This window comes from Elephantulus edwardii, unplaced genomic scaffold (genome assembly GCF_000299155.1).
Source record: "Elephantulus edwardii isolate Elephantulus edwardi_28Jun2011 unplaced genomic scaffold, EleEdw1.0 scaffold00008, whole genome shotgun sequence".
Taxonomy (NCBI): Eukaryota; Metazoa; Chordata; class Mammalia; order Macroscelidea; family Macroscelididae; genus Elephantulus; species Elephantulus edwardii.
The window spans coordinates 6,929,306-6,946,136 of NW_006399758.1; the positions used below are offsets into that span (position 1 = coordinate 6,929,306).

At 35.5% G+C, this 16,831-nt stretch overlaps 1 protein-coding gene across 1 annotated transcript in view; it reads right to left on the reverse strand.

Annotated features, from left to right (window-relative positions):
* Positions 1-6,083: 6,083 nt before the first annotated feature.
* The window catches only part of YTHDF3 (YTH domain family, member 3), a 35,603-nt gene continuing 24,855 nt past the window's right edge, over positions 6,084-16,831 (reverse strand). The window contains exon 5 of the mRNA XM_006880437.1: positions 6,084-9,184. Within this exon, the coding sequence (XP_006880499.1) occupies positions 9,161-9,184 (24 nt within the window). The 3' untranslated portion in view covers positions 6,084-9,160. The remainder of the gene's footprint in view (positions 9,185-16,831) is intronic.

Here is a 16,831-nt window from a genome sequence, read left to right on the forward strand (position 1 = left end):
CACATTTCAGTTGTTTTCAAATCCTTGCTATTGTAAACGCAGCAGCAATAAACAAGGGTATGTGTATCTTATTTCTTTCAGAACTTGTCTAATGAGAATGCTGGAACAAATGATATTTCTATTACTTGGTAATGTCTTCCAATAACCAAAATTTCTGAACTCCGCATTTTTCCTTTGTGCTTGTGTTTTTTTTTTTTTTGTTTTCAAGAAGCCACTGCCAAATTCAAGATCATAAAGAGTTATTTCTATGTTTCAGGGATTTTTAAAAAATAATCTTTATTTCTTAAATTTAGTTTTTTGGTCTATTTTCATGTTTTGTGTATGAAATATACTAAGACTCCAAATTCACTCATTTACATCTGGAAATAGTTTTCCTAGCATCATCTTTTTGTAAAAATTCTTTTTTCCTTTGTGAAAAATCAGCTGGCAATCAGTGTGGCAAGTGGTACTTAAAGCAGTTTGGATGCGGAAGAAGATAGGAAAATTTAGCTGTTTTGTACAGAACAAGACATAGTATGTTTTAATACAGATGTTTTATACATGGTCTGTTTTAATATAGTTAGTATCAACAGTAATATCCTGCATTTGGGTTCCTCAATAATTCACAAAAGTGTAGATTCTAACAAGTTTGCCACCCAACTTAATGATGTATATACATCATATTATCATATTATACCCAACTTTAATAAATTAGTAGGTCAGTCCATGAAGACCTGTGGCTGACCGAAGCCTGCCGGTCAAGACAAACAGGGTTAGGATAATGAGGAGCGCAGATTAAGGAAATAAAATACACAAGAGAGTTAGGAGAGGCATACAGAAAAACTTCTGTGTAGCACTGAGTTTATTTTTTCCAGCCTTTTTATACTCATTTTGCAGTGAACAGAAAAATAACTCCGCCTTAAGGTCGACAGTACATTCAGATTTAAGAGCCACCTGCTAGCAAGGTTGTTTGCACTTCTTAACAAGCAGCAAGCAAAACCATTAGCATTTGAGTATAAACAGAGTCTCTAGGGAGAGACATTCCATTATCCACATCCCTGCTTGCTTAGTCCTAGAGTTCAAGGAATGGTTAAACTTGTCTGTTTCCCTTCAAACATCAAACCACAATGATGAACAGTTCTGCACTTTTGAACCTGGCACAAAATGGAGATTTGCAGAATATGGCTGCTGTGTCGTTCACTACATGTGGCTATAGATTTGATTTAGCAAAATTATCCAAGAATAAGATAGTTTAGAGTAAGCGGTATTCTTGAATTAAACAACAACAACAACAACAACAAAAAACCAACAAAAAATAAAACAAAACAAAAAACCCAAGAGATCCACTTCTGAGGCTTTGACATTAGCACAACTTGTAACTTCATGGTGGTTCATAACTATGAACAAAATAAGTTATGTATATACACATATATAAAACATAAAAATATTTATTCCTTCGTTGTAGTCCTAAAGGTACATGGTTCAAATCCGGTAGCTGCTCCACAGCAGGATGGGCAATCTCCTCCTATGCCAGTATTGCCCTCCTCCTCCCGTGAAATAACTCACCAAGAGAGTCAGCTATGGCTCAGTTTATGAGTCAACAATACATATCAACAGCAAATAATAATAATAATGCATTGTTTAATATTTATATTATTTAAATTATATAAAATTTCATTATCTATTTTACTGTATTTTGTATTGATATCTTATTTATAAATTGAACCTTTGCTAAAAAGCTGCTCAAAATACTCTATTTCACTTTTTCAATATGGTTGCCTATAAAAATAAACACCACATGAGTAAATTATTTCTATTTATAACAGGCAGTCTACTAAAACAAAGTTAGCTGGAAAGTCTAGGTTTCCCAAGTTCATTCCAAGAGACCTATTAATGGCTAACTTCTTCTTTGGGCATTGTCTTTTAAATAAGTATGAGGGTATGAGCAATTTACAAAATTCCTTGAGAAATTAAATGTGTGCCTTTCCAAAAGAGGAACAGTTTGCTTAAAGAAATCCAAAGACTTGACATGGTTTTAAAAGTTTCATATTTAGATATTAGGAATTATTAGTGTGTATATTTATTCCAGTTTAAATACTCAACATAAATCTTTAGGAAGTACATATTTCCTAAGAGTATTTTTCATAATTACATTTATTTGCAAAGATATTTAAATTGTCAATAAAAATGTAAACTTACAGCCAATTTTTTTAAAAAAAAGTTTCAACCCAACATGTTTAATGCAGTGGATAATAACCATTTCTGGAATTTAAAAAGGCAAACTTCCAATTTTAAAAAAGTTAATTCAACCAATGTCATAAAAAGCCGTACACACAAACCTGAAATATTTTCATTAAAAACAACTAATCATTTACTGGAATTTCCTCTTAAAAAACCATCTTCAGAGTTTCCTATTATCTCTGTTCTATGAACCACGTTTATACTTTTCAGAGAACTGAAAATTCACTTAAAACTAAGTGCAAATGTCTACATCTTTATATTCAGTTGCCAAGATTTCATGGATGGCCAAAAGAACAAGTCCTTCTTGGAAGAGGTGTGACCAGGGGGCTGCTTAGAGTCAACGCTGGTGAATCTTCCTATCACATACTTTGGGTATGTTTTCAGGAGGCCAGGACTTGGGGAAAGGTAGCACGTGGAGAAATGCGTAAGGTCAGAAATGAAGACCCTCAGGATTAATAGTTATTTTAACAACAGTCTCCTGCATGGAGGTGTTTGCGAGAATGGATGGCACAGGATACGGTGACTGAATTACACCCGAATTGATGAACCTCAAAACAATCTACAATCAATTAGAAAACTCACCGTTACACAGCCATTTCCAAATCAATTTCATCTTCAGAGACATAATCATCTTTTGGTCAGATTTCATAATATCCTATATTTAAATTTTATTATAAAAGAAAACAAATAAAAAGATCATCAACCTGGAATAAACCAACTTTGAAGGCAGCACCAATAATTCTTGAGAAACATTCAAACTAAAAGATAGCTCAGAAATATATGGAAATACTCAAGAAAGTTACTAGATGCCAAGAGTAATTGTGCTCCAGCACCAGACGTCTGACTGAAAACGATGTCCCAATAAAGCAGCCTGACCCAGCAATTCCACTACTGGGAATATACCCTGAAGAGACCATAGCTGACATCCAAGCAGATATATGCACACCCATGTTTATTGCAGCTTTGTTCACAATAGCAAGGAGTTGGAAACAACCTAAGTGCCCATCAACAAACGAATGGCTAGAGAAACTGTGGTATATTCGCACAATGGAATACTATGCTGCATTAAAAAACAAGGAACTCATGCAATATTATTCAAAATGGTTGACTCTGGAGAACATTATGCTGAGTGAAATATCCCAGTCACAAAAGGACAAATATTACATGATGCCACTGTTGTAGAATGGGACTGTCCTTGGGGCTGGGGAGAGACTGAGTAAGATGGGTTCAATAATGTGTACTGCACTGAAACAGAGGAGGGAGAGAACCATTTAAAAGAGAGATGTAACTGGGTATTTCTGTCATCACAGGAGACTAGAGCGAGGGCTACATGGTGGAGGGGACCTGGGGGAGGGTTTGTAAAACAATGAAAGAATCTTTTCTTTTACTTTTCCATAATTTTTGGACTCATGTACTTATAACTTGTTAGTCAAATTTGTGTCTTCTAGGTTGCAACACCCCCATGATACATCTTCAAGGATATGTACATGTACAGCCAAGCACAATCAATAAGAGTGCATCTGAATTCCAAAATCAATCTCCATAATAGTCTATGTGTTTCCTACTGCCAAAGGGGCCCTTTAGAGTAGTGAGAGAAGATCTTCACCCTGAAACCCACAGCGTCCCTTTTCAGCAGGAAGTAGCTAAGAGAATACGCCGTTCCCTTTTCCTTATGACTCAGGGTGAAGTCTCTCTCAGGGAGGAGTGATAGGGAATGGCAAAGGATACACTGACAAAGAAGATTAATCAGAACTGGCTTTGACAAGCACTGTGGCATTTGGACAAGAACAAACTGGGAGGAGGGTAGAGAGAATAGTGCAACAATGAATGAGTGGAAGCCCAAAATCTCTGTAAATGTTTATGAAAATTAATAAATTAAAAAAAAAAAAAAAAAAAGCAAGGAGCCTGTTGTCCAGCCTAACAAAACAGTAGGCTGAAGCAAGTAACTTATGTCACTTTGTAGATCAAGACCACACCAATTCTTTAAAAAATAATATACCATTCCAACTATAATATACTGCTGCTTCAGTTCCTATCTCAGCAAGCAATTAAGGAAGAGGAACGAGTTAAATTTAAATATATAATTTCTGATGAAAAAAGGAAGGGGAATGTAATGGGGAAGTTTTGTGTGTGTTTTGTTTTGTTTTAAAAAAGGAAAAAGCTTGCTGGAGCAAGGCTAAGAAGCTTTAAGATTCCCTTAGATGCACACTATGAATTGGAGGAGAGTTCTGGGGGCTAACAAAAGCCCACAGTTCTCCAGTGGCTTAAATCCATCAGCAACTCCTAAGGAGAATTAGTGACCGGAAAAAAAAAAAAATTTAAAACTCAAATTAACTGGTTCTGATTCATAGCAACCTTTTTCCTTGAGTCTCTTTTTTTTAAGTTTTTATTTGTGTATTTCACTGTAGTGCTGTAACAACAAATAACATGTGTACCAGAGCATACATACAACAGTGAGATGTAACTTCTCATTACACCACTGCTAAATATTTAGCTTTTTCTAAGAGACATAAGCAGTAAAATGGGCACACCCTCTGGGATTTTTTTCTTTTCCCTTAGATAATCTTAATTTTCTTCTGTCAGTAATACTTTATCAATTCTACCATTAATAGAACTGTAAATGATCTGGGTGGTGGTACACTGAGGGTGGGGGTTCATTCAACTGCTTTATAATGCAATTATTGCTATTTTCTTGAGTTTCTTGAGGCTCAAATCACAACAGATTACCTATCTTTCGCCTTCCAAACTGCTGGTTTACTGAATTACAGAAGCCTGGCCTTTGGGTTAGTGCAATTTACACCACAGGAGTTCCCCAATCATCAGACTGGAATTTCTAATTGGCTCACTCAGCAAGAAAAAGCCATGGGCAAGTAAGCATCAGTGTTTCAATTAAAAGTGGTACATTCACAGACTAGGTTACTACACAGCACACAGGAGCAATAATTTTTGTAAAATACTACCTAACTTGGGAGAGACTGATGAGCATTATGCTGACTGAACTAACTCAGTTCCACAAGGACAAATATTGTAAAATATAGTAATGTAGAATAAGGATCCGGGGGGAAGGAGTGTGGAAGCAGAGGGATATGGATGTGCAGGGGGAAGAGGGGATATTAATCATGGAGTCATATAATTTGATGGGGGGCTGAGGGAAATTCAAAGAATCTGTTCTGGAAATCAATGTGTTTTGCAAATAAACTAGTATAATAAAAAAGAATGAGCAGCTTAAAGTATACATACGGTAATAAAAAGCCCTCCCATTAGATGGCCAGTAAAAATTAGGCTTCTGGTTATGGGACAGTACGCTGCTAGAGTACCAGGAATGATCCACCAAGACTGGTCCCAGGTCAAAGCTATTTTCTCCCTCTAAATCAATGCTTCGGGGTGCAGAACTAGTCTCCACACTGCCCTATCAGCACAATGTTGCATGCCATCAAGTCAGAAGCTACTTACAGCTAGTCAGAGGTTGTAAATTGCAGAGGACACTGCCTACCTTTCAGCTGTAGAGCAGCTAGTGGTTCCAAACAAATGGCTGGAAAACATTTGCAGGTACCAAGAATGGGGTTAACTGGCTCACTCTTGAGTTTGGAATCAACTCAGAAACAACAGGTTTGGTTTTTGGTTTGGGACACCATTAATTCCTATCACACAAAACCAGATATAACTGAATGGAGAAAAAGAAGGATAAATAGTTATCTTTTTCTCTCTTTAAATTCTCTATTTACATAGCCAACTAGAATGAATAATAGTTCTGTATCTGGAAGATGTGTCAATCAGGAGATCTTAATACAGAGAGCAAAACATTGCAATATCTACAGCAGACAATCCTTAGTCACAAAGATAAAATGGAAAGAACACAGATATGAGTGAACAATTTTTATTGAAACCCTCAAAGATTAAAGAGGACCAAATGGTGAGTTTGGGTACCATAACAGAAAAATCTCACCTAACTGTACCATCATTCACAGGAATGAACAAACTCAAACACGACAAAATTCAAATTTCCATGTAACTGCTACAAGTGAATGTAAATGAACTAATCATTTTTATCAGTCTCCCTTTAAACATACTAAAAGAAGGGAATTTACATGGCATAACAAAAGATATGCAAAACTTAATGAAAACACAATTCTCTTAAATCTCTTAAAACGTATTTCTAAAGGAAGTAAAATTCACCTGAAATGATTAAATGACTCAAGCTGATTCTTTTTCTTTTTTTTTATTGCAAACTGTTTAAACATCAGCTTAACCTCCATGCATGGTATTCAAAAAGAACACAGCTTTTGAATTAGAAAGATCATTTAAGTTAAAATAATTATTGAAATTAGGAAAAAGTCTGGGGTTTCTTTTGAAAGGAATCTTCAAGTACCAATATGTATATAGAGAAAGAATACTAATTTTGGTTACATTTCCCCCTTACTGTTAAATACACAAACTATAATACCTTTCAAAATAAAATACCTACACAACTTTAATAAGAAACATTCATAATCAGAACTTAGAAAAACATTAAAAAATTAACTGGGCAACAATTTTCTTAATCTGATTATTCTAACATTTGCTTCTGTGTCTCCTGTTGTAGAGCCCAGGTTCAGGTTCTGTCCCTTTTGGTATCTACAGCAGTTAAACATTCAGTTAGTTGTGCTATTGAGACAACCTGTAATAATTTCACTTAGGGAAAAACGTCTTGCAATACCTTGACAGAAAAAGGATAAAGAGAAGGTGGGTATTCTGGGACAACTTAAGAGGAAACCACAAAATTATCCACTGAAACAAAGGTTTTTGTTGTTGTTTTTCCCAAAGGAATGCTGCACCCATTTCACTCAAGATTGGAAATCCAGGTTAAAGGCACTGGGATGTACTCCTCACCATGAATAGAAGATTCAATTACATCTGACATATTTCTGAGTCTGCTATTACAATCAGCTTCTTGCTGAACGTTTCCATGACATCCCTCACATAGAAACCTAATGTAAATTAAACAAGTTTAAATCCATTTATAATGTAACTATTTTTTTTTTTATAAAAATATTCAGAGTTGCTAATAAAGCACCAAGAAAAAGAGAACCTCAGGGAGAGGACTCAGATCCTTCCTACAAGGTCACCCTTTACAGTTTTCTCTAACAGGAGCTCCAGAATGACAAGAGTCCTCACTGACAGGAACATTGCTATAGTGACTATACCCAAATGCCAATTTTCAATATAAATAGGTAAGAGACATTTTACAAGATTGCATGGCTTATTTCTTAAACTCTTAAAAAGGTAAAATAGGTGCAATTTTCCTTTAAGAAAGTCTGTATTTTGTAATATACTCTATTTTGATGTTCCCTTCAGTAAACACTAATGTAACTATACTCTGAGACTACCAAAAGAACTGTGAAGTAGCTATGATTATCCACAAATACTGTCATTTTTTCACCTGACTACAGTATTTGTACATTTTAGGAAAATATTGTAAAAAAAAATAATTATATAAATGAAAAGTTTCAAAGAAATGTCACTAAGATTTTTGAATTGAACTGACCAAAGACCATAGTAAATGAAAATATTTCTAAACATGATGTAAACATAGGTAATGCAAAATATCAAGGTATTCAAATAACTAATGTATTGCTATTTCCATCCTTAACAAGTCCTCCTTCTACATAGCTTTCTCCTTTCAGAACAGTAATATAAGGGGCAGTACATTATCTTCACAACCTTACATCATCAAATCAGTTAATACAGATGCTTGACACATTTAATTATAACAAAATCAATTTGTTTTAAGATACAAAATTAATGTTGATATGTAATTAATGAAAAAAAACAAGATATTAAAAAAAGATAACTATAAGAATACCCAGATATATGCTGTATTCCCATTTATATAGCTCTGATCAATAAAACATCAACACATTCACTTAGATACTGATTTAATCCATGGATCAAGGCCATATTTTCAAAGTATTTTAAGGATGCCAGGACACTGCAAAAGCCGGAGAAAAAAGTTGAGGAACAGTATATATGCTTGCTAAACAAGAACTATGTTTACTTTGCTAGTGAATACCTAGAGTAATAAATTTTTACTTCATGATAGCAATCAGGCTCGCAAACACCCAGAAATAGGAATTAAAGGTTTTAAATGTAGTTATAAAGGTCATAAAAAGTCTGATTAGACTGAGGTACATTTACTCAAAATTTGAGATTCATTAAGTGGTAGCAAACAAAATAATTTCTCAGACAAATGCACATTTTTTTTCAGTATACATATTATTAGGGAAGGAGGGGAGAAGAATGTGCATTAACTGGTGAAATCCACCAAGCTGCATATCAATATTTTGTTACACCAAACAGTCTGAAGACAAGGGAATTGTTCTAATATAATTTCAGATTATGTTTCATTTGGCTAAAATAGAGCTTAATGTTGCTTTGCCATATTAAAAGTTTACTACAATAATTTTCCACATAAACATTTAGACTTGAACTCTGGACTAAATATGGCATGATTATTTTGCTTTTAATCTGTCAAATAGCTAAAAATTGACAATTTAAAAACTACAACAAAGAAAAAATTGAAGCAGTGTGACTCTTACATCAATGAACCACTTCCTATGGTTAACTGTTAGTATTTAACAAATTCAAAGTTAATGAATCTTTGCATTCATTCAGTCTTCTGTGCCTTAGCTAGGATGCATAATTACAAAAGACAGCAGATACTGGTAAAAGCTTCAGGACAGAAAGTGCTTGACGAAGTTACTGTTCTCAAGTGTGTTTGGTGAGAGTATAAGGGCAGATGCGCTGATGAAAACCATTACAAGAGTCAGTTCTGTGTTAAAGTGTTCAAAGATGTCACCTTAAGCAGAAAAAAAAAGCTTTAACAATGTCTTCTTTGACTTATTAGGCATTTCCCGAGTCTACGTCATTAGTGTTGTCATTCAAACAGGGTATCTCCATACAGTTATTGTTTGTTTCTATTTCTCTCCTAAAAGAAACACACAAAAAGAATTACAATAAAACACTTTGGTAAATATAATGTAAACCAAATATGTCAACCATCTGCATACAAAAGCCTTCAAATAGTAATGCAAGGAATTCGTTAAGAGTGACTACATATATGAATATCAACAAATGCCTTTCTGATTCTTTCAATCCATTTTTTGCTTTTTCAAAATTTACTATGGTAAATTTACACATAACAAAATATCTGTCACTTTGGCATTCTTCACATTACAATTCAGTATCACTAAGTTTGCAAATAAACTAATTGAACACTGTTTTCAAAGTATTTTTTTAAAAATGTCTCAAAAAGATGACCAACACCACACAGTCTATTAATGAGATGCATTCAGTAGTGTTTCTATCATCTTTTCATGGTTAAGTCAGTGGTTCTCAAAAACGAGCATGCACCAGAATCAAATTACAGAACCCCAGCCTAGTCCAAAGCTGGCTCTTGTGAATTTAGCTGTAGCCAGTACACTGATGATACAGATGCTACTGAACCAAGGACATTATGCTAACAAGCACTAGTGTTTAGTATACTCTACTGTAGCTATGAGTATACAGTGCAAATCATCAAATTCGTTTTCACTCTTCCATGACAATAGCATAAAAGTTCTATTTTAAAAAAAAAAACCCTAGAGTTATCAGTTATTAAAATCCTTTCTTTTGTCACACAGAATCAAAGACCTTTTTATCAACATTTAAAAATCTATCCCAGGCAAACAAAAAAAAAAAATCCTAGGTTTTACAAATGCATATATTTTCTAAAGGCATTTTTATAACTGTTAAGAAAAATAAGGGAATGTAGCAATTCTGCTTGGCTGGTATTAGAAAAGGACACAAACATAGAAGTAGGAAGTCCAATTAGAGAGCAACATAATTCAACAGTGGAAGTCAGAGAAGTATTTGGGTGAGTACAGACTTTGAAGACACAGCGAACAAGTAAATCATGTTGATGGATTGTTGTTATTTGCCGTGGAGTTGCTTGCAACTCATAGTGATCTTATGTACAACAGCTCTGAACTCTGCTCTATACTAAGCCAACCTTATTGCCTGACACACCTAACCCCATTTCCCCAGTCACTGAATCATCAATCCATCTCATCGAGGTTCTTCCTCTCTTACGCTGTCCCTCCACACTCCCAAGGATGATTGCCCTAACCAAGGACTGGTCCCTCTTTCCAACATGCCCAAAGTGTGTCAGATGAAGTTTCAGAATCCTTGCCTCCAAGGAGCAGCCTGGTTTCACCCTCTCCAGGACAAATCTGTTTGTTCTCCTAGTAGTCTATATGGTATATTCAATACTCTTCTCCAGCACCAGAGCTCAAAGGCTTCAATTCTTCTATCATCCCTTGTTACTGTCCAGCTTTCTGATGCACAGCATATAATGGAAAAGACCATGACAAAACCATTTGACTGTGTGGATCAAACAAACTGTTGCTAACTCTAAGAATGGGAATCCCAGAACATTTGATTGTGCTAATGTGAAACCTATACTTAGACCAGGAGGCATTCCTCAGAACAAAGCAAGCAAACACTCCACAGTTCAAAATTCAAAAGGGTGTATGCCAGAGGTGTGTTCTATCACTATACCTTTTCAATCTATATGAGGAACAGATCACCTGGGAGGCTGGGCTCTATGATGAGAAATGTGTTAATGGATTAGATATATAAAAACTATCAATGATGAGTTCAGGTTTTATAGCCTCATCAGATGGAAGGACAGTGATAGTCACTATCAAAACAGAGAGGTTACACTAAACTTAAGGTGCTTATTAGATAACTAGGGAGCTCTGGATCTAACACCACGGAACTGGCTATGGAACTCAGGAGATAGAGAAAAGGTCTATAATGAGCACAAGAAGTTGGGAATCCCAGGCACAGGCTTATCAATAAAATAAAGTCCTCCAGAAATCTATGGTCTATATTTTGTTTAGAAACTCCTCTTTAAGAAACCTTGTCCTCCAAACAGAATACTTATATTCCTAAAATCTAAGACTATGCCTGATAGTGTTACTACTAAATAAATCTTTGAACATGAGATGTCTAAGGTCACATTTGCAGCTAGAAAGCACTAGAAATATCAGAGAAAAAAATGAACTAGGACTGATACTAACATTATGATCTAACATAATTATATAATGAAACACATTATGTAACTTACATCACACTCGAACAGGTAGTGTTGCTATAATGTTAACACATGGACCAAGGAAATTTGAATCATATAAAAATAATCAATCCCTGCATGCCCGAAGGGGCTAACCTGGCAGTGTTAGTTCAGAAAGTGACAAGGTAAATACATACTTTTTAAAGAGATACATATTTTTCCAAAATGAGTCATGCAAAATAAGCAAACCAGAGACCAAAATAATATGCCAAGGCACAACCCAGAATATGATCCCTAAAGATGAACACCAGGAAATTCTTTATTCTAACTCAGGTCTTTGTGATGACGCTTACCAGATAAGCCAAGTGAAAATCTGGAAAATAGAGACTTCAATTTCCTCAGAGGGACTAAAAGCTTATCCTTGAAAGGGCTTGTTTGCCCCTTTAATTACCTGTAAGTTTCTCAATATTGGCAAGCTTCAGTAACCAAACTGGACTACAAGCAAATCACAAGGGGAAAAATAAATGCCTGTTTAAGATGCACCATGCAAGAAGGAAACAAACTTAAAAACAAGGACAGAATGTGAACTAAATAAAATAGAACTGCTGAAGAAGACAGTGTATACCTTAAAAACTACAGAAGGAAAGTCCTGTCATCCACAGGCTAGCCCTCTTTAACATGTGGCTTTGCTTCAAGAGCACCCTTACTTCCAAGTTTGTAGTGACATAGTTTTCTTTTTTTAAGCACTCATTTGACTTAACTGAAGTTCTAAGTTATCATTGTTCTAAGTTTGCCTATTTATCTGCATTTTAATTAGATTACATTAAAAATAAAGAAAAAAATAACCAATTGCGCTATTGGTTATACTAGTTTATGAGTTTTTCCTTTTCAGGTTTGTATATCTAACTTTGCTCATTTTGATTCATTAGCTTAATATTTTTGGATTTGTTACAAGTACTGCTTAGTGTGAGAATACTGCACAGAATAAAATTACAAGATCTCTGTCCACAAACAAAAACAAATGGCCATACTTGGGTTACAAAAGGGGCCACAAATCTAGAGGCAATCCAAATGCAATACAGATCAAATTAAAAACAAAAAACCACACAAATAAACATTATTTATTGCTTTAAAACCTGATATATATATTGAAAAATTGTATATTGACGTGTTCTAGCTCCTGAACTGTAATACTACTTTCCTAATATCCCCACAATCTTAACCAAAATGAATATTAGTGGGACATAAGGATCTTATTTACATTGCTTCAACCAGGCACTTGGCTGGGTTTCCAACTATGGCAAAGACTCAAGGTGGATGCGAGACCTAGGGGTAAAACCCAAAAGATTACTGAGAGATAAAATGAGAACAAATGTATAAGAAGCCCCAGTCTATGACATAAATAGACTTGCAAACACAGCCAACTTGGAAAGGATAAAAATTGATGAATAGGATTTTATAAAACCAATCCCTGTGTATATCAGAAATTTTCTCAAATAGGCTGAAAAGAAAGACTACAAATAGGGAAAAACATCTCAGACAAGATTCTTATCATTAAAGTTTAGAGAATCCTACAAACCTCCACAAGGAAGAGTGTTAAGTCAATTACAAAATGGGCAAAAGACAAAGACTCAACAAAAAGGAGGACATTTAAATGGCCAATAAGACACATAAGGAAATGTTCAAAATCACAAGCAATCAGAAAAATGCAAATCAAAACAATTATGTGGTATGTATTCACCTCAGCAACAGCAAATCGGAGAGGATGTGGGAAGATGGGAACTCGAAAGCACTGTTGATGGGATTATAAACAATTGCTAAGGAAGACAGTCTAGTTGTTTCCTCAAAAACCTGAACACAGTTTTGTATGTAAATACATAAAAAATGTAATATATGTAAAGGGAAAAAACTGAATGCAGAAATCCCATACAACCTAGCTATTCCACTGCTAGCAATATATCTCAAAGAAATCAGAACAAAGATGCAAATAGCAGTATTACCGTGTCAAGAAAAATGAAAACCACCCCAAATTCCCATCAACAAATGAATGGATTTAGAAATTGTGGTGCATTCACACAATGGAACATTCTACCACACTAAGAAACAATTCTGTAAAATACTAAGTAACATTGGAGTCTAGGTGAGTTAAATACCTCAGTCATTTATAGACAAATCCTGTACACAAAGACCACTACGTATACTATACTATACTTATACTAATACTCTACACTATACTATACTATAAATATAAATGTTCAGAAAAGAAAAGAAAGGTTAAGGAAACGGGGGAAATCAGTAGGAAATTTTGAAGCACACAGGGATTTTATTCCAATAAGGTCCCATTCATTTATTTTATCCTCTTCAGGCTGTCCATTTATGGCTAAGTTTGCAAGTCTATTTATGTCATAGGTTAGGGCTTCTAAATTTGTTCTCATATTGCCTCTTAAGATCTTTTTTGTTTTATCCCTAGATCTTTAGGTTGGTAGGTGGTGAAGTAATGGAAAAGATTCATTAAGGACTTGAAAAGATGAAAATCAATGGGAATTAACTGTATAAAACACAATGCACATGAATTATTATATAAATGTACAAAACACAATGTATGCCAACTTAAATATATGACAAATTAATTCAATTAATTTAAATTTTAAATTAAATTCCATTAAAGACTAGTTTCTTGGAGATAAAAATGATCCACTGGATGTACTATCATGTACCTGTGGTACATTTACCTAAATAAATTAATATTTATACAATATTACTAATGAACTTTTTTCAATTTCCAATTCTCCTACTAATATTCTTTTCAGTTCTAAGATTGAATCTCGGAGATCACTGTAATTTCACTTGCTATGGCTCCTTATTCTTAGTTTTGTGTATGAGATCTATGTGGTCATTTAGAGAATTCTGTAAAGGGACAGTTGGTGTCTGGATTGGTAAAAAAGGTTTAAGAGTAGACAATTCTTGATGTTCATTTGCTGTAAAGTTGAACTCCCAGCTGACCCGCCAGCAGGTTTTCAGAGGCAGTATAAATCCCACACAGTTTTTTGTTCCTTGGGTACTAAAATTCACTACTTGGTTATTTGGGAGGAGCACTGGTGGCCTAGTGCCGAGAAGGTGCACTGCAATCTCCAAGGCACAAGGTTCAAATCGATCAGCTACTCCACAGGAGTTAGGAAATGGCATCATGCTGACAGAAGTGGAAGGTCAGAGAAGAAAAGAAGACCCTTAACACCATGGATTCATATGGTGACTGTAGCAATAGGCTCAAGCATCCTGGGGACGGCGTAGGATAGGGCAGGGGTTAAATGTGTTGTTCACAGAATTGCTGTGAGTCACAGAGAGAGTTCTGTTGGCCTAGTGGATAGTAAGTTATGCTACCAAGCCAAAGGTGGGTGATTTTAATCTGTGGCCAAGTCTGGTTTTAATTGGTTTTGGTCAAACATTCTTCTAAGTGGTACAGCACTGGTCTGTCAATTTGCCATACTGAGGTAACCTGTGGTTGCTGTGATGCTAAACACTGTGACAGTGATGTGTCAAATGTGATAATGGTTACCCATCGTGGATACAGTTTAGTAGAGCTCCCAGACTAAAACAAGCTTGGAAGTAGGAGTGGCATCCACTTCTGAAATAATCTGCCTCCGGAAACCCTATGAACGTGGAGAAATGATTAAAGTTATGGAAGTGTTCATGTCTTTTGTTCATAGAGTCACTATGAGTTGTCTACTACTCAATGGCACTTAACAAATTTCACACAAGGATTTTCCCATCATTCTCCCAGAGCAGCTGGTAAACCTTCCCATCGTTCTCCCAGAGTAGCTGGTGAATTTGAACGGAATGCCTTTGGTGTGGTAGCCTAACTCCTTACCACTAAGTCACCAGAACTCCCTATTAACTATTACAATAAGAAATTTACAATGTAACATAAACACATAAATTCTTTGTACCTGAAGCAATTACAGAAAAAACAATACAAGTTTGAAAATTCCATTTACAATAAAATCAGAAAATATGAAACACTTAGGAATACATTTAACAAACAGCATGCAAGTCCCCAACAATAAAAAGTACAAAACAACCCACCAGATGCTCTGCCGGGGAAGGAGGGACAATCTCCTCCTGTACCAGTCAGATCTGATTTGACGGTACATGCACACAAAAAAATAAAAAAATTTTAAAAATAAATAAATAAATAAAAAGTACAAAATAATCCTGTAAGAAATTATGCTTCTCTCTACACTAAGCTCTACAAAGATTGGTAATAGCTGAATATAGGATCCAAGTTAAGAAAGGAACATGCATGATTTAAACCTATGGTAATACAGGGTTGCAAGTCCCATGAGGTGTAAAGTGATTAAATTCACTGCCATCAAGTCTGTTCCATTTTAGAATATGAGGCAGGGCCAATCTTTGGAAAAGGGCAACATTCTTGGAAAAAGTAGGGTCAGTGGAAAAGAGGAAGACCCTCGAAGACAATGATTGTAACAATGGGCACAGATGAGTTGAGGATGGCCCAGAATTAGGAATGATTTTTCATGCTATCCTACATGGGGTTACCATGAGTCAGTCGGCAACTAATTAGTGAGCAATCCCAGTGTGGCACAAATGGTTAAACATTCAACTACAAGACAAAAAGGTTGGCTGTTCAAACCCATCCAGAGGCATCTTGGAAGAGGCAAGCCTGGGAATTTGCTTCCAATAAGTCACCACTTTAAAAACTTCAGAGAATTATACTTTGCACACATAGCTGTTGGTGAGTCAGAACTGACAACAAAGGATAGAAATTTAGTAGGTATTTTCAATGAAAAGAAAATGCCTATTCAGTAAATAATATTGGCTACATTTTTTTCTGAATATGTAGGAAAATTTTTATCAACAAAACAGACTTTCCTAGCACTCATAAAGCTGAAGATATAAGTCTATTTACGTAATACATGCAAAAACTTGCTTATTTCTAAAACAATGCAATAAAATACTTATACAGATTGCTGTTGTGTGCCACTCAGAACCCACCCATAGCTGATTCGCCAGCAGGTTTTCAGGGGCAAAAATCACATGGGAAGGGACTGCCTCGCTTTCCCTCAAGGAGTAGCTGTTGGATTTGAACTGTTTGCCTTTGGGACTTCCATGCTTCTTTAACACTAGTCCACCAGAATTCTACCTTTATAGATAGGATCTAACTTCCTACCTTTAAAATTTTTAAAATGACTCTATAGTACTTTAGTTCCTTGTTGTGGTTATTACGTGCCATAGAGTCACCTGAGACCCTATGTAGAGCGAATGTGAACCCTGCCCTGTCAGAGCCAGTCTCACTAATTCCAACAAACTAACCCCCATTGCCCCAGTTACTGTATCAATCCATCTCATCTGGGGTCTTCCTCTCCTGTGCTGTCCCCTCCAACCTTCCAAGCATGATGTCGTTCTGTAAGGACTGGTAGGTCTCTCTCCTGGCCATGTGAGATGGAGCTTGAAAATCCTGGCCTTGGATTTTAGAAACTTGGTTTCACCCTCTCCATGACA